The 25,033-nt window shown below is 44.8% G+C and overlaps 3 protein-coding genes across 13 annotated transcripts in view; 1 reads left to right on the top strand and 2 right to left on the bottom strand.

Annotated features, from left to right (window-relative positions):
- The window catches only part of caska (calcium/calmodulin-dependent serine protein kinase a), a 95,435-nt gene extending 92,306 nt beyond the window's left edge, over positions 1 to 3,129 (top strand). For all 4 annotated transcript variants that reach the window (XM_076155304.1, XM_076155287.1, XM_076155280.1 and 1 more), the window contains 5 exons: positions 1 to 32; positions 135 to 215; positions 322 to 524; positions 615 to 698; positions 1,878 to 3,129. The exon at positions 1 to 32 is cut by the window's left edge and continues 49 nt beyond it. In XM_076155304.1, the coding sequence (XP_076011419.1) occupies positions 1 to 32; positions 135 to 215; positions 322 to 524; positions 615 to 698; positions 1,878 to 2,054 (577 nt within the window). In that variant the 3' untranslated portion in view covers positions 2,055 to 3,129. The remainder of the gene's footprint in view (positions 33 to 134; positions 216 to 321; positions 525 to 614; positions 699 to 1,877) is intronic.
- A 3,451-nt stretch (positions 3,130 to 6,580) lies between these two features.
- On the bottom strand, positions 6,581 to 9,377 carry nyx (nyctalopin). Its single transcript, XM_076154847.1, has 4 exons — positions 9,356 to 9,377; positions 8,596 to 8,882; positions 7,637 to 7,941; positions 6,581 to 7,403 (listed from the first exon to the last, which is right to left on the bottom strand). Exons 1-4 carry the CDS (start codon positions 9,375 to 9,377, stop codon positions 6,581 to 6,583), a joined length of 1,437 nt encoding a protein of 478 aa, XP_076010962.1.
- A 1,937-nt stretch (positions 9,378 to 11,314) lies between these two features.
- ddx3xa (DEAD-box helicase 3 X-linked a) lies at positions 11,315 to 24,638 on the bottom strand. Of its 8 annotated transcripts, none has more exons than XM_076155210.1 (20): positions 24,309 to 24,638; positions 23,485 to 23,536; positions 23,303 to 23,350; positions 22,838 to 22,897; positions 19,338 to 19,499; positions 18,871 to 18,991; positions 18,595 to 18,699; positions 18,408 to 18,507; positions 18,164 to 18,299; positions 17,940 to 18,037; positions 17,720 to 17,818; positions 17,452 to 17,612; positions 17,206 to 17,350; positions 16,975 to 17,119; positions 16,624 to 16,674; positions 15,441 to 15,622; positions 15,176 to 15,293; positions 14,928 to 15,081; positions 14,684 to 14,802; positions 11,315 to 14,553 (listed from the first exon to the last, which is right to left on the bottom strand). In XM_076155210.1, exons 1-20 carry the CDS (start codon positions 24,351 to 24,353, stop codon positions 14,447 to 14,449), a joined length of 2,208 nt encoding a protein of 735 aa, XP_076011325.1. In that variant the 5' UTR covers positions 24,354 to 24,638; the 3' UTR covers positions 11,315 to 14,446. The 8 variants fall into 8 exon arrangements, with proteins under 8 accessions (XP_076011325.1, XP_076011348.1, XP_076011330.1 ...); XM_076155233.1 differs by having other exon boundaries at positions 18,871 to 18,988; positions 19,401 to 19,499; XM_076155215.1 differs by lacking the exon at positions 16,624 to 16,674.
- Between the last annotated feature and the right edge of the window lie 395 nt (positions 24,639 to 25,033).

The raw sequence follows: 25,033 nt of genomic DNA, 5'->3' as shown, positions 1-25,033 counted from the left end.
CGCCTTTAAGAGGAAAACCCTGGTGTTGTTAGGTGAGTAGAGGACATCTGACCTCCTAGCACGCTAACTGACCTCCTCGTTGGCTGACGGGCTGTGTGTGTGTGTGTGTGTGTGTGTGTATGTGTGTTGGTCAGGTGCTCATGGCGTGGGAAGAAGACACATCAAGAACACACTTATCACCAAGCATCCCGACAGATTTGCCTACCCCATCCCACGTAAGGCCAAGAACAATCTCTCTCTCTCTCGCTCTCTCTGTGTGTGTTGCTTGAGTCCACACACTCCCCTCCCTCACCTCCCACCTCCCCCTGTGCCCCCCCGCAGACACGACCAGACCTCCGAAGAAAGACGAGGAGAACGGGAAGAACTACTACTTTGTGTCTCACGACCAGATGATGCAGGACATCAGCAACAACGAGTACCTGGAGTACGGCAGCCACGAGGACGCCATGTACGGCACGCGGCTGGAGACCATCCGGAAGATCCACCAGCAGGGTCTCATCTCTATACTAGACGTGGAGCCTCAGGTGTGTGTGCGTGTGTCTTCATTGGTGCATGTGTGTTGTGTGTAGATGTATTTACGGACGCCGTGGTTCCTAACACCTGTTCTCCATCAGGCCCTGAAGGTCCTGAGGACAGCGGAGTTCGCGCCGTACGTCGTCTTCATCGCCGCACCGACCATCACGCCAGGCATCAATGAGGTATGGAGAGACACACACATTTATCACACATCTACAAGACACACACACACACACACATTTATTTACACTTTATTTTTTTATATTTCTGAGTTTAATTTGTTTATCATTTTATGTTTTATGCTTTTATTTAACCATTGTTTTTTTGCTATTTTTATTGTGTTTATTCCGTATTATTATCTTAGACAATTCTTACTATTTTGTCGGTTTGTTGGTTAGTAACATCACCTAGTATCAGTTGGTCGCTCGGTGATGTCGCTCAGTGATGTCGCCCGGTGATGTCGCCCGGTGATGTCGCTCGTTCGGTGTCTCCGTGGGTTTTGTGTTTCCCACCCCGGTGCCTGCAGGCGGAGCAGCAGCCGCTCACTCTCTCTGTCTCTCTCTCTCTCTCTCTCTCACTCTCTCTCTCTCTCTCTCTCTCTCTCTCTCTCTCTTCCTCGCTGCACTCGTTTGTCACTGCACGCTGCATGCTATGGTTTCTTTGCCTCTGCTCTCAGGCGCCCCGGTGGTGCCGAGCGCTGTCAGTAAGTACCACTGAATGGTCACCACCCAGTGTGTGTGTGTGTGTGTGTGTGTGTGTGTATTCCTCAGCAGTGGTACCAGTTTCTTAGACACACACCTGTAGTAGTGCAGCAGCCCTGCGATGGATTCAAACCTGAGTGATCTAACAGCGTCACTCCGGCCTCATAATGGCCCCAGGGACAATTACACACCTGTTAAAGTGTCAACACAGGCTTACGTCAGTGAGCGTCACACAGGTGGGGCTGTTGCAGGGCTGCTGACTCAGCGTGTTTTACTTAGTTCAGTTAGATCCTGGCCCGTCAGCTTCCTGTTGTTGTCGCTGCCTTTTCTCTCTCCTTCCTTCTTCCCTCCATCCCTCCTTCCTCCGCTCTGCTCCCAGGATCCTGTCTGACATGTCAGACTCTGTCCACACGTCTCAGCACTGTTCTGGAAATTCTGGAGTTGTTTTTAAAGGTTTTTTCAGTCTCAGCCCAGGACGATGCTCCAGCCCTCACACTGCCCCCTAGTGGATGTAGTGTTTAAGCCGTCAGATGAATTTATTTAAAGTTCCTAAGCGACTGTGTTTGAGCTCACGCACAGGTCTAATCAAGCATAATCCATTAACGCCTTCTTGGTTTTCCTCTTCCTCCTCCTCCTCCTCTTCCTCTCCCCCCCGCTCAGGACGAGTCCCTCCAGCGGCTGCAGAAGGAGTCCGAGATCCTGCAGAAGACGTACGCTCACTACTTCGACCAGACCATCATCAACAACGAGATCGACGAGACCATCAGGCACCTGGAGGAGGCGGTGGACTTGGTCTGCACCACCAGCCAGTGGGTGCCTGTCTCCTGGGTCTACTGACTCACGCCGCCTGATCTCCTCCTCCTCCTCCTCCCCCTCATAACTCCTCCAGCAGCAACACCTCTGCGGAAAAACTCCCATCATTCCCTCTTTTGAAGTCATACTAAAAAAAAAAATGGAACAGAAGAACGTTCTCTCTCTCTCTCTCTCTCTCTCTTGACACTGCACTCGACCGTGAACAGCCAATCCAAGAAACGAGCTCGCCGCACCGCAAAACGCGACCGCAGCATTCAAAAGCGTATCCCGCCGCCTCGCACGCTGCGCCCCAAAACACCCGCGGCAGCCAAATTGGACACCCCCTCCCCCCGACAGACGACTCGGCCGTAACGTTGTATAAATGAAAAACTAAAAATGATTGTCGTCGTGTCTGTACTAGCTAGGAGGCGACATTTTTCTAGATGTTTTGTTTTAAAGAGACAGTACTGTGACCCCTCCTCCCCTCCCCCATCCCCCAACCATGTGTGACCGTCCATGTGCCCCGCCCCCCTTCCCCACCCCCACCCCCACCCATACTGTAGTCCTGTTGGGTGATGTAGTTCTAAATAAAGACGCTGTCGGTGGCTATTCTGTCTCTAAAAGCACACAAACACTGCAGCGTCTCCTCATTATTTATTCATTCCTTCCTTTCTTTTGTATGCGATTAGATCAGTACCACACACACACAGACACAGACACACACACACGTAGGCCTTTCTTCCTGGTACTGTCTCTTCTAAATGAATCCTTAAATGTGTTAGCGATACGAATGAGGTGTCATGCATGTGGACCTATGAAGCGTCCATGCTGTCCGTCAGTGTTTTCTCTCCGTGTCAAAAAACTGTAAAAGCCTCCCAGAGAGAAAAAAAAGAAGAAGAAAAAACACATTCCGGCTGGTTTTTGGAGGAAAAAGCAGCCAAAAAAAGCCCAGACGTCCGTTTTGACACCGATGCACAGATCCTCTGCATCCCGGGGCGACGTTTCTAAACCACAGATTTCTAAAAAGATGAACCGTGTAGTGCGATGTGTTTGTAAAAGAATCAGATAACAATGTCTTTGTTTTTGGATAGTCATGCATTTAAAGAAAAAAGAAGATGAATCCAGGGGGAAGAAGTTTCAACCTTATTCCACATTTTTGCCATCTCCGAAATGTATTTGTCCGAGAATATTAACGTGTAATCGAGGAGACGAAACGCCGAGTTTTATCCCGTGTTTCTGTCTGAAGATGCGGTGAGGAAGAGGAGGCGGTTTGCATCTGAATAACCTGTAAATGAATAAGACAGATTGACACACAACTGCCCTGTAAATGACTCTGCCATGAGAAAACTGTTTTTTAAATATATTTCATGTGTTGGAGAAATCAAACTCGGAGTGGCTCCATTTTTTTTCCCAGTCGTCTCTCATACACACAAACACACAAACACACACACACACACACACACACACACACACACACACACGGTAAGGCGGGAGTGAGGGTTTAAAACATGAGAATGATTCACAGCAATTTGGAGTCATTAAATGTCTTTTATAGGGCTCACACATACACACACACACACACACACACACATGCCCTTAAATGCAGTATTACAGCCTGGAGGTGCAGACGAAGACAGTTCACTCAGAGTTCATACCTCCACCAAGGCCCATCAGTCTTCTGGAAGTCCAAATCCAGACTTTTAGCTTGAAATTTGATGTGTAAATTCATTGCACTGCAGGAACTATGGACATCATCATCATCATCATCATTTCAGCAAGGAAGAGTGATCCAAGTTTCTGAGGCTAGATTCCATCTCTTCATGTTCCACAGGAGACAGATTCAACTAAGAAATCTCATCAAAATAAAATTGGAACCCAACACAAAAACACTAAAAACAATGATTTCAAATATTTCCAGTTGCTTGTGAACTTTGACTCACAACGAATCCTGTCAGTGTAGCATTTAAGTATTAAACCATATGTGATAAAATTCAGTAACAGGAAGTGGCGGCTGCAGCGGTGCGGCTCAGACGGTCGGTCGGTCGGCTGAACGTGGACACAGCTGACCTCTGTCAGGTGTCACGTTTTGTGATTTCAGTCAATCAGCCAGAGTGACTGGACTGAAAACCAAAGCTCGAGAGCATTAACGTGATAAAAGCCGTGTTGACTGAGGACAGCTGTGTTTGGATGTTTTCATTCAGCGTGACAATGAAAACAGTCTGATCTCCTCAGCTGGAGGCTGAAGAAGCTGTTAGTCTGCTGGGATAATGAAGAGCAGCACACACACTCACACACACACACACACACACACACGCACACACACACACACACACACACACACACACACACACACACGCAGACGGCTTTTAAAACACACTGACAACAAGTGTGTTACCTCTGCCTAGAAAGTGATATCTGTTCTGTTCTTTTCTTCATGAAAACAACTACAAAACCTATATGTATCCCATGCTGGGCTCAGTGGGTGGAATCTGATAAAGACCCTGATCTGGCATGTGACCCTGATCTGCTTGGACAAGTAACAAATGTGTAGATGATTTCTGATTCAATAACGTGCAAACAGTTTGGACAAATTGATTGTTTCGATGCAGAGAAAGATCTAGAAAAATAATTTCTTCACTTCTTTCTCACTGGGTCAGTGTATTAATAGAATAAGACAAGTTTAGTCTTGATTTGTTTCTACTTGGAGGAGGGATGAGCTCTCACAGTGCCCTTCTAGTTTGAATATTCATCTCTTGTTTTCGTCACTTCCTTCTCTCAGTTCTGAAATGACAGCAGAGGAATAGAGACATTTTAACTCATTACTTGTGACAATTAGATTTTTTTCTACCACAACAAGTTCTTCTTCTTTTTCAGAACAGTGGCCTAAACACCCTGCAGTCACAGTGACATTAAACTCTGAGTGAAGCAGTGGAGACTTTTGATCTGATCAAAGAGCCACAATGTGGAGTAAAGGAAGCTTAAACAGGCTTTAAAGCAAATATACAAGAATTACACACTGGCAAAATCACCCAAGAAAGCTGCATAACACGAGTTACAAGTTAAATGTTCATGTTTGAGAACATTTAGGAGAAAAAAAGCATGTTTGCATCCGTACAGGCACATTTTCACTTTCAGTTGAAACTGAAAGTTGATATCCCGCTTCTCTGTAGCTCTGTGTGTAATTGCAGTTTTGCATACGAAACCTCTGGTCCAGATAAACGGCAGAGCTGCTGATCCTTCCGCTCTGTGCTGCAGGATATAAATAACCGCCTGAGAGCGACGCTAACTGAGAGGGATGAGATGCAGAATCCAGCGCCCTGCTTGTTTTAATGCTACATTAAAGGGCCAACAGGCCAGATCGGCCCCGCGCAGCCTTACCGCTCCTCTCTGGGAGCTGAAAGGAGTCACTGGAACAGGCAGGTCAAAGGTCATGGGGCTAATTTTATTTAGAAAAATATTGGATGTGACAGAGCTTTACGTAATAGCATTTATAATACCTACTCAATACAACGCAGTACAGAAAGCAGAGCACAAAGCAGCAGCTGTTGTTATACCAGGGATCAAATATTACCCACAACACACCAGGAGGCACATTTACATGGGACGAAATGAAAATACCAAAATGGAAATCTGTATAATTTGTGTCCTTTTAATGTTATTGTTGACATTACAGGGACATAAATGTGTTGCTTTAATGTTTGGAGTTCAAGCAGATGCTGCAGCACACAGAACAGATCACATGTTAGTGCAGCACAGGAAGTGAAACATCAATATTAATCGCAAAATTGAGCGACGGCCTTCAACACTATGACCTCTCCCATGATCCTCCCTCCACCTGACATATGGCAGCCACACCCCAGCACACGTGAATGTGTCCATAAGGGTTCAACACCCAATGAGAAAGGCCCCTCCCTCCATTCCACTCAGGCTGCACGCTGTAAGAAGATTAATGTGTTTATAGAAGCTTTAAAGCTGAATGAATCAAAAAATGTGGAGAATAAGAGCGAGTTGGAGCGACATCATCTGCTTAGGAGATCACTACAGGAGCCAGGAGCTCTGATCACCTTCAACTTCACACACACACACACACATACATGTCAATAAAAATACAAAAACATTCCTAAGTCACTAGGCATGGCTATGGATACTATATAATATGAATTCAAATGACACTGAGTGTATGACGCAACAACAAGAGGTGGAAGATCAAATGTACACTTTCATCACATCAATGTCATCCATAGTTTTGCAATCAACACCAGCCTCTGTGTTTGTATGCTGCAGTGCACAGCTGGACGCCGCTGTGACAACTTGATCAATCTTCAGAGGTTCGTAGAATTCATTCCTCGATTACTAAACTGCTCATCTAAGCAGAAATGCTCCATATGTTGTCTGAAACACATTCTGTTGATGTCTCTCCTCACACACAATCCTTCTTCCTCAGTGATTGGCAACGCAGACTCACTCAGTCGATGCTTTGAGAAGTAAAAACATATTTTATCTCATGGGCAGATGACAAAAGCTATTTTTTCTTAATGAGTTTCAGGACGCAAACTTTATCTTCATGGTTCTCATGTGCAGGAAACACATGAGCTCATTTCTAACGAGCAACTCAAACATAAGATGAGCCACACCGAAAGGAAGCAGAGGAGTGATTGGCTCAGCCTTTGCCCTCTGACCCCTGCAGAGAGTTGCCCCTCCTCTGGCTCCAGCATGCTCCCGTTGCGAAGGCTCTCTGTGCCGTTCCCCATCTCCTCCCTGAGCTCCTGCTGGAGCAGTTTGGAGACCAGGCTGTTGAAGCGGTTCTCCGTGGTGGAGAGGATCTCAGAGGAGGGGGTGGTCAGGTTCAGCTCTCCGGGGTCCACACAGGTACCGTTCACTTTGCTGAAGACCACCGTGCGGAGGTCCAGACCCGCCACAGAAGAAGGTGAGGCACACGGGATGTCCCGCACCAGGTTGTAGCTCTCCATCCACTCCTTCAGCCACTCCAGGGTGCAGTCACACACCCAGGGGTTTCTGAAGAGGTAAAGGCGCGCCAGGAAGTAGACGGGCTCGAAAACTGCAAACGGGAGGGTGGTGAGGTTGTTGCTGTTCAGGTGCAGCGTGATGAGGCTGGTCAGGTTCTCAAACGAGCCCTCCTCAATGAAAAGCAGTTGATTCCTATCCAGGTACAGGACTTCCAGCTCTACCTGGTCACCGAACCAGGTCTTGGACACGTTGCCCAGCTTGTTCCCCCCGAGGTTGAGCATCTTTAGGCGGCTGAGTCCTTGGAAGGCGAGCCGGGGAAGCTCAGTCAGCACGTTGTCATTGAGGTAAAAGTTCTCCAGCTTCACAAGGTCCTGGAAGGACTGGTCATGGATCACCTTAATGCGGTTGTCTTGGAGGTTCAGATACCTGTGACAGGAAGAAAACACATGTTTGGAGATCTGTACTGAGACTAAAGCAGTTTTCATTGTAAAGTATCACGTTTGCTGCAAGATCAAACCGGCTTTGTGGCCAAAAGTATGTGGACAGGTGATCAGCACATCTTCATGAGTTTGTTGGACATCCTATTAACATATCGTGACCAGAGAGGTGACATAAGAGGAACATTGTTTGAGCTGAAGCCTCCATAATGCTGGACTTACTTCAGGCTGTCCAGGCCCAGCAGGGAGTTGTAGGCCACAGCCTCGATCTTGTTCCTCTCCAGGTAAATGTGAGTCAGGTTCTCCATCCCCCTGAACGCTCCGGGGATCCTGCGGAAATTGTTCCCGTAGGAGAGCAGCTCCTTGAGCGCCGTTTGCTCGAGGAAGATGCGGTCGGGCATGTTGAAGAGGTTACACTCTGACACGTCCAGGCGCACCAGCTTCTTCAGCCCGGTGAAGGTTCTCGTGTGAAGGTAGCTGATGTAGTCGTTGCTGGCCATACTCAGCTCCACCAAGTTAGAGAGACCCTGCAGGACAGCTCAGTGTTATGGTGAACATGTTATTCTGAACGCTTGAGCGCTCCTAAACACTTCCTGGGGACACTTTTATGTTTTGGTGGGTTAGGGCTAGGGTTAGGGTTTTGAATGGTGGTCTATGGGGGCTCCCCTAAGGAAGTGAGATAGAGACGCCGAACCAACTCACATGTGTTTCTGGAGTCCTAAAAGGGCACTGGACTAACTTTCAGGCCTCAATCTGACCCTGACACACACACACACACTACTATGTAAGGTGGTGAAAAATGTTCCCACAGAAGCTTCACCAATCAACTCACTGCTGTGATGCAAGAGAGCAAACCGCTAAGCCACCTGGCCTCTGCCAAGACATGTTAACAAAATATTTTCATAATTGACCTGCGGTTGAATTCCTCCTGTGACCAACTTAACTACTGTGGAGCCTTCACACAGAGAGGATCAGGGTCAGCTCAGGGGTTTGAACTTTGGACCTTCTGGCTTTGGGGCCATTACACAAAGTAATTATTAAAGTTCTGGATCTGGAGCAAATGACACCTATTCATGCTATAATATGGTTTAAATATTTACAAACTCAACCAAAGAATGTTGCTCTGATGAATGGAAGGTTTATCTTCTGGTCAGATCATGTTAAAGGACACTGAGGCAGACCTTGAAGGCTCCAGGAGTGATGAAGGAGATGTTGTTGTGGTCCAGAGAAAGAGACCTGAGTGAGGGCAGGGTACCAAATGCTCTCTCTGACAGGAACTTCAGTGCGTTCTTCTCCACGGTGATGGCTGAGGCCTCGCAGGGAAACTCTTTGGGCAGCTCAGCCAGGCCGGAGCGGTCGCACAGCACGCTGCAGCTCTTCTCCTGCGTGCAGGTGCAAGAGGCCGGACACGCCCGGACACAGGCCCATAACGTCAAGGCGGCCTGAGGCAGCACACACAGCACTGAGACTGAGGGAGAGGGAGAGGGAGAGGGAGAGGGACACAAAGAGAACAACAAAGACAGAAATGTGTCAAATGTAAAGAGAACACAGCAAAAAGCGCACAAGTGCAGATTTCATTGGAGTGTGCAGGAATACAAGGCCGCAACGGTTGAGTTTGGTCTCTTTCCCATCTGCTGGCCCAGTGAAACGATGATGTGATTAAGAAAGAACAGCTTACAGCAGAGATTAGCCCTAAAACAATAGGTACAGTCTGGGCACGGGATTACAGCTGGATCCACCTCAGGTTAGCTCGGGTTCGGCTCATCCTTTTAGTTTGACGACTCTTAAAGATACAGCAAAAAACAAAAGCCAACCACAGCGCTCATGTTCTTGAATGGATATGAGGAAAGCCTCTTTTTTTTTTGGGCCAGCAGACAATTTCTGGCTAAAAAGATCATGAAAAAAAAAAACAGCTGTAGAGTCAAAGGATTGTAAACTGACCAGTGAAAGTAATGACAGACATTACTGTAGTGGCTCATCTGGGACAGGCCAGGATTAGCAGGGTTCTGCAAAATGAAAAGAGCAGCACTTCTGATGAAAGAGCACAATATGAATGACATCAATATGTGACAAAGACAAAGACAAAGCTTTACAATGACTAGAAGTGATTTCCGTGGTTTGTCGGGATAGTTTTAATTATAATTCTTGATTTCTTTCATACTACACATCAAATTGAAATGGTAAAATGATGGGGAAAGAAGAAATGACATGGTTATTTAAAAAAAAGAGATATTAGACAGTCAGCTCTGTTCTCATTCTATTATAATGACTGACACGACACACTGAATGTATTGAATAAGTAAAAGGTTCAATGCTTAAAATAAAATAAAGCAACTTGCAGAGATGGAAGGCAGCATACCTGGAGATTGTTCCCAACATTTCCTTCCATGTGCACAAAAAGTCACAGCCCAGTTCTGAGTGCAAACGTCCATCCTGAGCGTCCACCTTCACTCTGCAGGCTGATCAGTGGACCTGACAGAGCAAAAGTGTCTGTGCTCGTGTTTTTTTGCACTTAGTACATAGTACCCCCACCCCCCCTGCTTCACTGTGTGTGCTCCATCATGCACACACACTCACACATGAGAAAGCCATCTCTTAATGGGAGCCAAATCCCCTGGATGGAGAGATGGATGGATGGAGATGGGCGGTCGGCAGGATTAGAGAAATAAAACGACAATCTGAGATCAGAGCAAACACCAGAGACAGAGCGGTAACTTAAGACACACAGAGTGCATACACACACATACACACACATACACACACGCGCACACAAACGCACACACGCGCTCACGCACACAATGTGAATTTGCTATTAAACTCCCCAGGAATGCAGATGTGTTGAAATGGCTTAAGGGATCAACATGAGCAGTGGTGTGATCTAAAGGGAAAGCAGATCAATACCAGAAAATGCACTCGGAAAGATGGTAAACCCACACCACAAGCTGTGTGTGTTTATTGTGGTGCTATAAATGAATGTTTCTGCATGAGTGCGTTCACAAAGTGCACTTCAATCATAGACACAGAGGTTCAGAGGCTGCTGAGTAATGTTCACTGTTCAGATCGACTGATGTTTCCATGTTTTGCATTGCAAGTGAGTGCAGATGTTCATGGGAGATCTGTAGACTCAGTCACATCTACCAAAGTTCTGTTTAATAAAATAAGGTAGATTAAATCAGATATTACAGTACTTCGATTTGCTGCAAACCTGCACCAATGGATCTCCATGCTCTCAGGCTGTGTGTGAAATACGTATTAGCTCTCTAGTTCCTTTCTTGTCAAAATTGCTTCAGTCGCACCAATGGACTCAAGGGCCTTGTAGATGTGTATGAATTTCTAGCTTTTTATCTCTTTCCTAGATGATGTGCACCATTTAAAAAAAAGATAGTTTGATCTTATGATATTAAAGTGTCATGGTCTGCTGCAGCCCAGCATGTGATGCTTGTGTAATGAGTCTGTATGACTTTGAATGGGAATCTAAACTATAACTAGGGGAAAATCATGCAGTATGGAAGATCACCACCCCCATTTTCCACTTCCTTGCTTAAGTGTTCCTGCAGATGGCCAAAGACCCAGGAAGAGCCGGTTCCAACACTTATCTGCTAAGCCGTCAGACCTTTCCATGGTGTAATAAAGTGGATCCCAGCAACCATCAGTCTTGTTTACAAAGATGGAGGAAACCAAATAACCATCTTGTTCACCCTTAGGTTAGAAACTTCTTTAAGCTCGTGTTGAAGCCATTAATTTGTGTGTGTGTGTGTGTGTGTGTGTGACAAAACACAGTCGAGACAGTTGGATTTACAAATGAAATCTTATATTTCTTCCAAAGGAACTTAACAACTTTGAACAACCTATGCCAAATTTAACTTTGCCGCCTGAGTGTCAGCATGGATCCCAGGCAGCCTGCTACAAGTCTCTCCTCAGCACTAAAGGAAACAAGTGTTTAGGAAACATGCTCATTTCTTTTTTTTTTTCTTTTCTTTTCTTTTTTTTAAGGATTCTTTTTGCATTCAAAATTTTTATTTTGGTAAAATCATACAATTGCACAGCTGAGTATTTCCCATGCAGTGCAGTAACCTCTAAGCTAATACAGAAAGCAAAGTCTACATCTAAAGAGGTCTACGGCTCTCTGGTGAACGTGGAACAAATCACCTTCATCCTCCTCTTCCTCCTTGTTGCACGATAAGTGCTCCACGCTCGGCCCGGACGCGTAGCTTTTACAAATGCAACAATAGAGAACAAACCACAATTTTTGTTTCTTTAAGGATTGCCATGTGCCAGACATTATTGGAGAAAAACAATTGTCAGGTCAAATTAGAGAAAGAATTAAACAATGCATACAATTGGAGAATCTGAAGACTTCCGAACACTTTGCTTAGAAAATTCATTAGCACTTTTAACAGCTTTATTCCAAACCTTGGCATGTTTGTTCAATTCCATTTCGAATTTTGTTGGCCAAATTAATGATCTAATAGAGATGACTGGCCCCGAGGAGGCCCGGAAACAGCTGTGGATTATATTTACCGAGTCCAATGTATCTTTTAACATTAAAAAGCTCACACTACCCCGAAATATATAAATTTCACGCATACAGGTGACATTCAACATTCAAGTGCCAGTGTTTTTTTGTACTGTCTTTTGGTCAAGTTTCTGAAACTTTCAAAGAATCACTTTGAGGCTTACAAAAATAAATATTTGTCAAAAATGCTTAATAAATTACACAAAACTAGCAGCAAAAGTAGAATCTAGAAATCTGTGTGCAAATGGCTAAATTCCCCCCACTGCTAAATCCCCTGGTCCCAAATAAATCCTGGTTAAACATTGAGAACCCTTCCCCTTTGTAAACAAGCTGCGTTTTCACAATCTCCTCACACACAATATTTGGAAGCTTAAGGACACATATCCAAGACATCTATATAAAACTCTAGATGTGCAATAAAATAACTTTTGTAAAACTATGGGCACAACGTACAAGGGCCTACACACGGAAATCAAGTAGCACCATTCAATCTCAAGTTCTCAACACTGCCAGTGCATCTGCTTTTAATTCAATTTTCTAAAAAAGTTTTCAAGGCACAACACACCCGAAGAGAAAAATGGAGCATTTTGAGGTAGAATGTTCCATTTTAACTCGATGGCTGCTCCTCTTGGAGGAGACGACCTGACAGTACTTAATGTCCCATAAGGAAGTAGGCACTCCCCCCCCCCCCTTGTCTTTGGCCACTTCCAGTTAGAATAATGCAGCAATGGAAACCAAAGCCACTGACAACGGTGGTGCACTGAAAACTGCGCCCCACGCTTGACCCCCTACCCTCTGAGCCCCCTGTGGTCGGAGTGAAGCTCTGCGCCCACTCCGCTCTTTGCTGTGTAACTGATAAACCTCAGTGATCATTCTAATGCCTGTCTCTTTAAGATGAACCATGCCTCCAACGCAGCTTGATAAGAGAAACTTCTGTAGTTTATTTAGGAGACTCCACCCATTTTACACATCGTTCGCTCGCTCAGCTTGGTTTAACTGTACGAGTGCCGGTCTGCCTGTGGAAGACGCTGTGCAACGTGACGCCCCATTTGGCGCTTAAGACTTCGGATGCTCAAAGACTTGTTTTACTTTAAACGTATTCCACTTCGGAACAGCAGTCAATGGTTGGCTCAGTTCTCCTGCATGTTGCATAGCGCCCTCTACAGCTGCAAAGTCCTGCAGTTGTTTTTTTCCTGCGGCCAATAGTGATCATGACCCCATTAACTCTAGAAGATGTGTAAAACCCGTAGAGTCGCCCCTTTAAGCCTGCGACTCAGTTCATGTGTCTTTCGTCCTTGACCAAAAAACAAAACACTTGCAAGCGGAGAATACCATCTGGGCCTCGTGGTTATCAGTCAATTGGTAAACGCTTAACACCACGTTACGCCCCCCCGATGCTGTGGTCCTTATGCAGCCATTTTGAACTTCACTTTCAAGATGGCAGGCATTTTTTGTTTGGATACATTTGTAGAGAAACATTTCACGAATCAAAAAACTGACTCAGTTTTTCAATTGTGCACACACTTGCACAAAAAAAATGTCTCAAGTAAAAATAAACAAAAAACACCGCCCACTAAGTTCAGCTAGCACTCGTTTAACATACTAGCTGCCATAACACTGTCAAGTCAATTGAAAAATATGGAGTATCAAGTTCCAGCACTGATTAATCTTGTTGAAACCTCAGTGATTGTTGGCACTGAGCTTAATGACTTCTGTGTTTTTATTAAGATCGCAATTGGAATGGCTATTTTCAAAGACGCATTTTCGTTTTAAAGGAGCCTGTCCAGGATAGAGTGAGCAAATAAGAATAATTTTTGACTTTGTCCCTAAGGAGCAAACGTATTTCTTTACTGGGAGTGTTTACCCCCAGTTCAATCTGACATTATTTGATGGCTCCATTAGCTGTTTGACTGTAGAAAAGGCGACATGATGTCCCTGCAATTAATTTGATGTTCAAATGGAATTATGATTCTCGTGAGTCACAACACCCCAGTGTTTGCCAAGGTTTGATTAAGTCCAAGCTTATTTTACTTTTCAAATATTTTTTTTTGCGTTTTTTTTTTTACAAGTAACAAAATAACATTAAAAACAAATTTGGATATCTTGGAACATCTAGTGAAATGAAAACAATCTCATGGTTAAATTCAAAAGGCACAGTACATTAACATACAAATGATCCTCAGGTTATTCAACTGGGATTTTTCCCCCCACAAAAACAACAAAAAAACTCAACAGTTTAACTCCGAGGTTGCTGTCGGACAGTGCATGTCAGCATCCATGCTCACACCGTGAGGGCGTGTGAATCTCTGCGGTCTGCAGTGCATGTGCACGTGCTGGTGACTTTCCTTTGCATTGCGCTGCTCTTCCGTTTTGTGAGATGCGAACAGCAGAGAATCAGGGTTGGTAATGTACTGTGTGTCAGTGAGGCTACACAGGGAGGGTTGTTATGGTCTGGCTTAAGTTAACATGTGGTTTCCATTGGGTTGGGATGACATGGCAACCTGTTCCTATGGCGACTAGTTGCCCCACCAATCCACGCTACCAGAATGGCTGTAGTTTCCTCCGTAGCCATCGTTGCCGTAAAAATTGCCGCCGCCACCACCACCACCACCACCAAAGTTGCCTGTGGGGGAGAGGGCCAAAGGTCAGTCATCCAAAATGTGATTAACTATTTCAACTCCTTACAGAGAGAAGTGATAGGGTGTTTGTATTGATCGTGTGCAGTGGTTGTAGAGAATGGACAAAGTTGTTACCTCCAAAACCTCGGTTGCCTCCATGGCCACCAGGGTTACGCCCAACACGGCCACCGCTGAAGCCTCCAGATCCACCAGGCTGCTGACGGTAATCTCTCGCTCCAAAACCACCAGAGAACCTTAAAAAAAGAGTCATGGATATTGTCTTCAATGCAGCATTTTCTATATTGTATGAATGCATGGATGTCCTGTGACTGAACAGACGGCGTGTCTGCGTTTATTGATGGTGTGTAGTCCACCATACCTCTTTGAGCGCCCGCGGGTGGTGCTCTTGTGCTGGTGCTCATAGGCCAGGCTCTCAAGCCAGGAGGGAACCTCCTGCTTGGCCTCCACCAGAATGTCCAGCAAATCTTTGGTTATGTTGCTGTTTTTGTCGTTAAAGAACGACGTGGCCAGACCTGCAGACAGAGGAGTGCCAAGGTTAATACAATGTGACAAGTTATTCAAATAGTGACGAACAAAACCAGCAACAAAACATTTAATGTCTTTTACCAAGATTGCCCACACGTCCCGTACGGCCAATACGGTGAACGTACTCCTCAATGTCACTGGGCAAATCGAAATTGATAACATGCTTCACATTGGAGATGTCCAGACCTCTGGCAGCAACCTGGAAGAGTGAGGGAGGTAGAGGGTTTAAAACAGCAGGGTTTGGTGAGCTTCAGCACAGTTTGACCTGTCATTTATAAACGCGCAAGGATATTAATCTCTTATGAATGAAGTGCGAGTGAAACCGTTGCCATGAGCGATTACGTACAGCAGTAGCCACCAAGATGGGACAGCGTCCGGAACGGAATTGATGCAGGGCTTCTTCTCGGTCTCTCTGAGATCGGTCTCCGTGAATGCTGGTGCAGGCGTAGCCCTCGTGGTAAAGGAAGTCCTCCAATGCGTCGGCTCCCTTCTTGGTCTCCACGAACACCAGCGTCAAAGAGTCTTTACCTGTGCAGCCAGAGGAAAGAGAGCGAGGAGCGGGAAAGGAAGGAAAGCAAAAGGTGAGAACTGGGTTCAAAGCTACTGGCCAAGTCAGAAACTGAAAGGAGATGGGAACAGAACTTAAAATTCACACAAGGTCAGGACTTGCGAAATCATGAGGTTTAATCTATAAATCAAAAATGGAGACGGGTTGCAAAAGAAGCTTTGCATGTACTGACAACCATTAATTGTTTGTTTATGTCAGTTGTTTGGCCCACAGTATCAAAGGATAACAAGTAGGTTTGTTCAACTGCTTGTTTACAATTCAGATGCTTGAATTAATGGCTATCAGAATAAAAGCTGAAGATAAAATGGCTATGGGGTGATGAGGTTGGAAAGGTCATTCCCAATCAGTCACATGGTTCCTGTAACCTTGCAACCGTTTACTCAATGCAACACTAAACAATGTGCACTTTCCGACTTCTAAGAGTCAGTCAGAGTCTAAGGGCTGAAATCCATCTGATTCTAGTCAAATGCCCCTTTGATTCATCTTCCTCTCCTACCATATTTACCAAGAGAACAGTAGCGCTCAACCTTTGATGGTTACATTTGCTTTCACAACGGTAAATACGGAAAAGGAGTGACAACTGATTGATTGGTGCTACCCACTGACTTCCCAATACTGCTGTTTTTTGGTATTCACAGGAATACTAAAAAAAAGGAGACATCACAAGCAGTTACTCAGTGGAGGCTGTTCCTCTGGGAATCACTAAACAATCAAACAGTTAAAGAAGGCATTTGTGTAGAAAACCTTAACAACTAAAACTTTGACGGGAATGTACAAAAGATCTATATTTGGTGCAAGGCAAACGTCATTCATCCTTTAAGTTCATACTGGAAGATGGGGTGGGGGGGAGGGGGAGGAGGAGGAGGAGTGAGGCATGTCAGCTGGGGAGCAGAGGGATGAGCTGTGCAATGTGAAGTTTCTGGCTTGAGGGTCTAGTGAAGTATTGTAGGTTTGTACTTACCTGGTTTCTCTGGCGGATCTGCCACATTTTCCTGAACCTCACTGGGAATAACTAAGATAAAACCAAACCGTCCGGTAAACGCCAAGGCTACTCAGTACACAACTTCAGATCACATGAAAACCTGTCATATCTGTCGAGCCAATTCAGGGGCTGCCCATTCCTGACTAACTTCTTGTTCTGACATTCTTCCTTTGCTGGAAGTTCTTGCTCTAACGATTAACACTTGTTAGTAAAGCAAAGTCAATATCAGCTTGGCATGGGGCACTGCTAAATACAGGGTGGTAGGTTAGAGCCCAATGGAACCTCCATGAAAAACAACACTTTAACTGAAATCCAGTAAGTTTTCCCAACCTGTAGCATTGAGCAGGTCGAGGAGGAAGGACCTCTTGTCGTTCTCCTCCACCCACACCACCTTCTGGGTGATGTTCTCTGAAGTGGAACCAACACGCCCCACAGCCAAGAAAATGTAGTCTTCCAAGAAGTCACGGGCCAAAATCTTAAGGCAAAAAACAAATGAGTAAATTAGTGACTGCACAGATTTTGCTTTCAGATGTTCCCTCATAAAATGATGGATGCCGGTACCTGGATCTCCTTGGGGAAGGTGGCACTGAACATCATGGTCTGGCGGATGCCTTTAGGTGGCATTGTATCCTGCTCGACAATGCGCCTGATCTGGGGCTCAAAACCCATGTCCAACATGCGATCAGCCTCATCCAGGACCAGGTAGCTTAAGAGAGATAGCACTCCGATTTAACATCTTACAACTACTAAAATCCACATTCCATGCACCAATATCAATTCTGAAGAGCATCCCTGTACTATACTCACTTGCAGAAGTCCAGACCAATCTTTCCCCTCTCCATCATGTCAACCAGACGTCCAGGTGTGGCCACGAGCAGGTGACAGCCTCTCTCCAACTCCCTGATCTGCTGGCCAATGTCCGCTCCTCCGTACACCACACAGGGACGCACGCGTGAGCGATAGGCAAACTGAGGAGGAGGAGAAACAAATCCTTTTCTATATTCCTCACTTCATGCTCACATGAGCAACTATTCATGTTCTTGAGTGATGTGTCAGTTGTGTGCAAGGAGCTCACCTTCCTCGCCTCATCATAGATCTGCAAGGCCAGCTCTCTGGTGGGAGCCAGAACGAGGGACAGTGGGTACTGCTTACGGCGGCCGTACCTGCCATTTTCCTAAGAAGCAAAAAAAAAAAAAAAAAAAGGGTTTTTAAGTAAACAAAATAAGTACACTTAAAAGAAAGGGGACAGGAAGAAATGCAGAAGATGTGCAGTCTATATGCATTTTGTCCCGTACCTGTCCATTGCTCTTAGACGCCTGCAGGGCATCACCTGGACCATCAGAGTAGATCTGACTCAGCACTGGCAGCAAGAAGGCAGCTGTCTTACCAGAGCCTGAAAAACAGCACATCACATACATGGAATTAATTATTTAAGATTGCTTAGAATATGAAGCCAGATGTGTAGAGCGAGAAGTCCTGGGGGAAAATATGGACGAGCTGGGAAATGCGAGGTGCTCACCAGTCTGAGCACATGCCATCAGGTCTCTCTTTGATTTGATGATGGGGATGGCGTGCTTCTGGACCGGGGTGGGGCGAGTGTAGCGACTCAGATTGATGTTGCCCATAACGATCTCCCCCATGTCAACATCGTGGAACTAAAGCAAAATGCATGTAAGTATGTAATACGGAAATCATAAAAATCCTTTAAATGTCATAATCTTTTATAATTGAAAATGCACAAACACAGCAGAGCACAGACTTACACTATCAATATGGGGTGGGCAGTTGCTTCCAGTGGCCTCCACGGGAATATCATCGTACTTTTCAAAGTTAATCCCAGTGTTGCTCGCAGCGAAGAGCTCCCTAAATTAAGAGTTTGCAAAAATGTGGGTCAAATGAAGACGCAAGCACACAGTAGCAGATACTTTTCTTCTGATGAGTTATTCTTACTGCTCCAGGCGCTCGTTGGCTTGGGTGGGCTTGGACCAATCTTCCTCTCTGGAGTCATCGCCCCAACGGCTGCTTCCGCCATTGTTGTAACCCCCACGCTCATACCTACAAACACATACAATAGATTCTAATTGGTTTAGGCTCAACTGGATTTCTTGTGTGCATATTAGTTTGGTGGGAAACAGGGCGATCATACAAACTCAAGCAGAATGGTCAGCAGTGGCTTAATCTCTTAGTCAACCTAAATGTATGTTATCTAAAGTCTGTATAACTTGCCTTCCCCTGGAGCCTCCTGAGCCTCGGTCGTTGAAGAAGTTGGACTTGGTCCTGTCATTGCGTCCCCCAAAGTTGTTGTATGCAGCGTCTCTTGCAGGGGGTTCGTAATTCCCAAAGCCTGGGTGGGAAAATATAGTTATAAAAAAAACCCCACATCTGAAATCGACAATGGTCATCCCGAAGCCCATTGTCAGGCTCATCCAGATGAAGCCAATGCCCAATTAATCTTCATCTTTCCATATGAGCAGCGCTGCAAGTGTTGTTCCAGTCATCAACTTATTTTTAACAATTTATCTGCTTATTTTCAGTCCTTATTTTTTTACAAACGACGCATTCCTGCAAGTTATTATCTCCTTAAATTTACTTAGCTCTAAAATAGTATCTATTGAGGGTGGTTGATGCTAAGATCAACAAGACTGTATTCACTGTTCACTCGTTTAAACTGCACAATAGATTTTCCACCCCTGCATTTTGCAGTGGCTGATTAAACGAGCCTCCACCCCTGTTACTGCGGTAGGCGCCGCGCCCACCTCTATCATGGCCATGGCCTCCAAAGCCCCCAATTGAGCGGTTGTCATGGTAACCATTCACAAAGCCATTGCTGCGGCCACCGTCCCATCCCGGTGAGTCTTCGGGGGAGAGAGGAAAAGAAAAGTATTGTGAGGCAGGATGCGCTGGTGCATACTTTCTTTCTGTGTCTAGTACACAATTACATGTACTTGTGGTCCTCATTAGTCATGAGTCACTTTCAAATATTCCTAAGCCAATTACTTAAATCGGGACAAAGGAACGATCCAGAGTTACTAACTTCCTCTGCAGCACAGCCAGTCCTTTTAAGGCCCTTGAACTCTCAAGTGGAAGGTAGGGAAAAAAACAAGAATTTCTACATATAGAGTATGTGCACACTTGGTAGCAATACGCACTTTAGTTGAAAGTCGCTAATTTTAGTCCATCACAAACACCGGCTTCTTAACTTGCGGAGCCAGGACTAATCCATCCCCGAAGGGGACATTTACCACAATGCTCTGCACACTGGCTGCGTCATCTGTGACCACACTTACATCACTGCATGCTGAGGATGAGGCTGGTGGGGGACAATGAACAGTTAGGGCCCCCAAGGAAAGACCCAACTAGCAGCCGTTATGACACAGCAGCATCAAGGACAGCCTGGCCACACAGCTGGAGGCTCCCATTAGCCTTAGAATGCTGGTGAGGCAGGTATGCGCCAGCTGACTAGGCCAACTGTAGGTGTGCTGGGTATTTTCCAACTCATATCCTCCAGACAATAAATGTCTCCATGACAGTGCAGCATGACATTTGCACAGATGGAAAGGCACGCCAGTGCACACACACCAAACTTGTGTGTTAGACCAGGCTGAATTTGACCTATGCATGAATTGGGGATGTTCTGTTTTGTCATGGGTACTGACCGAAGTTACAATCTTAGAATCTAGTTCTAACTCAATGGTCCCCATTGAATGTAAACAAGGGTCTCAGACACTATGCAGCATTTCCCTTAGCACTGGACAATAATAGTGGCAATCAGCTCGGCACAATCTGGCGCAAAAACTTAAATATGAGCACTACTAACAGTTCTCCTGCAATTCACTGAACCAACTGCAGGGGGAGACCCTTGCTGCCTGTATGCTTACGTCAATCACTGCGTAATAAGTTGCTGACTTTACAAAGGGCGAGGAAGCAATGGGCTCATTCTTTAAGGAAACGAAAGTGTGGGCAACATCGCGTCCTACATATTGTGTAACAGAGGCACTGTAATAAAGTCCTATAAGCAGGGTGAATATACTTGCCCATATTCGAGTTATTTCATTATTTCTAGTGGATAAACTGCATTCCAATTCATCTTCTGCACTAAATAACCATGACGTCAAAAGCCTTCTCACTGGCACACGATCTCTGACCGTCCAGACACTTTTGTATTCCAAATGAGACGGATAAATCCAAAGCTGCCATTCGTAGACAGAGATGTATATTAATTTTATTTATGATTGCTTGACATGTGATTTGTTTTAGACGGCGAGCTAGGACATGGCTGGCCTGATTCCGTTTGGCTTCCAGGAATGCCCATCTTTTTGACAAATTAATTGGCGCCATCAATTCCTTGTGTGGTTCTTATACCACCTCAGAACACTGTGCCTAAGCGACGTGTCTGAACAGATCTGAGCTTTTATGTAGTGTTCCGCAACAGTTGCATTGAGGCACAGTAGTTTAAGACCTAAATCACTCAACATAATGGTTGGACTGGAACATCACTGGCACATATCATGTTCTCTAATGCACTCTGCAGTGTGGCAAAGCAAACCATGCAGCCTTGCCTGAGTAGCATTCAGAGGGAGCACCACAGATGACTTCATGTCACAACACACCAAGATGACAAATGAGAATAAGGTTATAGCTCACTCAGATCATTGCTGCTTGTTATGCCTTGTACAGAGAATGCTTCCTTTCCGAGGCAGGTGGAAAGGATTTCAGGCAGCGTACAGTTCAGATCTTGCCTCAAATTGCAAAAGAAGCCAATCTCATCAAATTACACATATCGTAGCCGCTTCCGGATGCACTGCTGTCCTTTTTTGTTAATACTGCCAGGAGTGCAGTACTTCAGACAGTCTTGCCAGAGCTGCATTGCTGCACTGAATAAGCTGAAACACCCAAGAAGGGCTGCATCATGGTCCATGTAAAAAAAACAATCTAACCCAGTTTGATGTTGGGTAAAGTTAAAACACCCAAGGGAAATGTTTGCCATCAATGCTGTAGGTCAAGAGCAGACAAACTCCACTGCCGACACCACAGATTATGATGTTGTAAGGAGGGACGTTTGTAATATTATCTAAACAACTTCAGCCAGAGGGAACAAACCAGTCACCTGGGGCTGTTGGTTGTAAAAATTGTGAATACCAGCTCCAGATAAAAACTCTTTTGAACGAGCATTGTGTCAGTGGAAGCAGTCACAAGTGGAGACATAAAAGAGGTCCCCCAAGACAACATACAAGGAGCTGTCTAAATATTCATTGTTGAATGAGTTTAGTACAAAATAGCATTGTTCCAGTTCATGCTTCAGAAAACCCCCGCTACATTTGCATGACTTAAGTTAAGCTTTTAGACATAAACATGTAATCGTCATTTAAAAATACACAAAAAGGAATCATTCGACTTTTCTCATTAGAGATACTGTAACTCTTTTATTAGTAAGAAAGCCACATTAGTGATGTAGCGCAGTCTGTAAGGGGCCATCACCATGCATCACAAGCAACTAATTTGCAAGCTGTGACAATGACGAAGCAAAATCTATATGCACTCTGGTTGTGCTCAAGTGGACAGCTATTCTATAATAAGTGCCAACATGTAGATGGCGTGGCATGCAGGTAGGGGTCACGGTATACCACATCTGCTTGGCCAACCTCCACTGTAGGCATGGTAAAAGGCAAGTTCTTGAGATGCCAGTCTTGGGTAACCTAAGCAAAGGTAGGGAAGTAGGCTATAAAACGTCTTCCGCCATCACTGGCTGTTGCACTAAGAGTGGCTGGGTTGACTTCACACTGATAGTTACCAGTCTTACAGTCATCCCATCCAGAAGTTAAGTTATTTCTCTGTCTTTGCTGACCCTCTGCCTGCCATGGTAGCGGGCACTGTTTAGAAGAAACTTGAGGGACAATGCAGGTGTAAAATGTATCTTTAGGTATCAAGGAGAGACCTTTGGTCAGTTTGGTCCATTATATGATTCAATTATTGAGAATTCAACCAACTTCACCAAATTAGCATTTTCACTGCAAGCATCCCAGCAGAAAAAAAAGCACATTCATTTCTAATCAAGTCTTTATCATTGTTAAGTGTAATGTGCATGACTCTTAACTAACCCTCTCTCCCTTCACACTGGCTTTGCTGGTGTGTAAATGGCTATTTCATGCATCTAGCAGGTTGCCCTCAGCAAAAGCAGACAGAAGGGACTTACAGAGGTTTACTGGTGCCATTGAATAACCACACTGTCTACCAGCGGAATAAGCATTTCCTGCTGTGGAATAAGAAAACAGTAAAACAAGAAAAAATGTCAAGTGTGCATTGACAAATAATTTAAGTTAAATTAAACTGTAGTTATCCAACTATGCTAGAATGATTGTGCGAATGCCTTTAACTGACAAAAGATTCATTGGCTCGTGTTGTGTACAACTTTCACGAGCTGACAATCCAGGTGCCAAAAACTCAAGTCTAAAAGCATCAAAACTGAAAACCACACAGTCACTGCGTCTCCTTATATCAGTGACAAAAGGAAATGGAAACTTGTGTAACTATTACAATTCAAATAGGAGCCCAGTTTGTTTATTTATGAATTTATAAAATCCAACGCCTCAGCATTTCCTCATTGCGACGGCTCCTACCAAGATAAACTAGACCAAGACGGGGATGGAAATACACTCACCATTCTTGGGAGCATCTTTGTTCCTCAGGTGAGGTGGAATGTAACGTCCTGTGTGGAGAAAATCGATCACATACATCACCGGTTAGACACATTTATATAACCAGAAATGAATGTTCACCGTAACCTGAAAGGGACACCTTTACATCTAATGGAATATCTGAATTAGACAATAAATGACTTACTGCCAGTGCCTCCGCCTTGTCCGTCAGGAGAGTTTAAGTCTAGGCCGGCAAGCTGAAATGAGAAGAAACAAATAACATTTAATGGACTGGCGTATTTTAAACCGGAACGCTATAGGCGATAGTTCGTAACAAAGTCAATTTATTTCAAAATGATATAATACGACGTTTGCCCACTTGGCAATACTTTTTTCCGTTTAGCGTACACGATTATACACACACAGTAGCGAACATCTATTATTTTTTCCCGATAATTAAACTGACGTATTAGCCATCAGATATTTAAAGTGACCGTCATAGAAAATACTGACAATAACTAATAAATACAACATAGAGAGTTAAGAGGCAAGACAGGAAGAAGATGGCCAAAAAAACCTGATAATAGATCGAAATAATCCAGAAGAGAACAGCTACGCACGTTTTTTTTCTTCCTGCGCCACGTTTCAGCTCGGGCCTAACGTTAGCAGAGTTAGCGACTAGAGTGCCGGCCGGGTAGCTTACCTAACACCAGGAAGAAAAGGCCACCGAGTACAAATACGAACTTAAAATGGAGTCGATCGTTTAAGCGTAAGCGTTGTTGGGGTTTTTTATCAACTGCCGTCGAACGCTTTACGCAAAACACGGAACAATCCAGCTTGTCAATTTAGTTGAAAAACGCCGACGAGCTCCGCCATCACAATTTTTGTCGACGGTGACGCCATCACCTCCATTTTAGCTAGCTAAGCGACTTAGCGAGCCACACTCCCGCTCGAGCTCTCCAAATTATACGTTTGACGACTGCTCACACAATTAAGAACACAAAACGTAAATAACTCCGAAGCACTTACCTGCTGATCTAGACCGTGTGGATTATCAACGACCACATGACTCATAACTAAATAGAGTGGTGGGGGATTATTTCTGAAGAGAAAGGATTTTCTTTGTTAGCACGACCGGCTATGCTGTAACTTGGCCTCTCTTTTCTTGCGAAATATATCCTATCTGTAACTACTAACTACGCAAGCTAACTAATTACGTTTACTTATTTAAATATAAAACGCGGAAGCTTGATTTAAATGTAAATTCCTTTGGCGTTTCCAAATTAAATAGTCTCTTCGGAGCTGCTCGTCAGAAACCCCCTTTCAGTTGGCTTGGCCGTAGTGGAATGAGAAGCCGAATGTTCAGGTAGCGCGAGATATCGACACTGTAACCTCATGCCGGCGCTCTGATCTACAAATATCGCGATATCTAATTTTCAGCATAGATTTGTGTCGCCCACTGGAAAAAAAACGAGAGAAAAAAAGAGGTGCGTCTGCGGTGACTTGAAGACACGTGAAGCCATTTATCATAGTCAATGTTCCGTCTGTGTAATATATTCAGACATGTATATCTGCATACGTGACGAAACATTAAAACTAAAAACACAGTTCATAGGGACACAGGGGCACCTCAGGGAGAATCGTTGCCTGTTGTTGTTATCGCCAATCAAGCACATAGAAGCAAACAGTTGTCAAATAGGACATGACATCTCTGACTTTCCCCAAACCATATGCTTTTACATGTCCATTGTAAG

Source organism: Genypterus blacodes, unplaced genomic scaffold, assembly GCF_046128005.1.
Source record: "Genypterus blacodes isolate CSIRO-AG114 ecotype Tasmania unplaced genomic scaffold, CSIRO-AGI_Gbla_v1 ptg000008l_1, whole genome shotgun sequence".
Taxonomy (NCBI): domain Eukaryota; kingdom Metazoa; phylum Chordata; class Actinopteri; order Ophidiiformes; family Ophidiidae; genus Genypterus; species Genypterus blacodes.
The sequence above is the reverse complement of the archived record's forward strand: the minus strand, read 5'-3'. Positions and strand labels throughout refer to the sequence as shown.

Bases quoted from the DNA above. Each gene is read 5' to 3' on its own strand.
- ddx3xa (XM_076155210.1), bottom strand. From the start codon at position 24,353: ATGAGTCATGTGGTCGTTGATAATCCACACGGTCTAGATCAGCAG. The intron at 17,120-17,205 runs GTACCGGCATCC...TTTTGCCTTAAG, and splicing joins CCTTCCCCAAGGAGATCCAG to ATTTTGGCCCGTGACTTCTT. The intron at 15,294-15,440 runs GTACGTAATCGC...TCACTCTTCCAG, and splicing joins CCATCTTGGTGGCTACTGCT to GTTGCTGCCAGAGGTCTGGA.
- nyx (XM_076154847.1), bottom strand. From the start codon at position 9,377: ATGTCTGTCATTACTTTCACTG. The intron at 8,883-9,355 runs GTCAGTTTACAA...CCTCTCCCTCAG, and splicing joins GTCTGTCATTACTTTCACTG to TCTCAGTGCTGTGTGTGCTG. The intron at 7,942-8,595 runs GTCTGCCTCAGT...GCTGTCCTGCAG, and splicing joins TCACTCCTGGAGCCTTCAAG to GGTCTCTCTAACTTGGTGGA.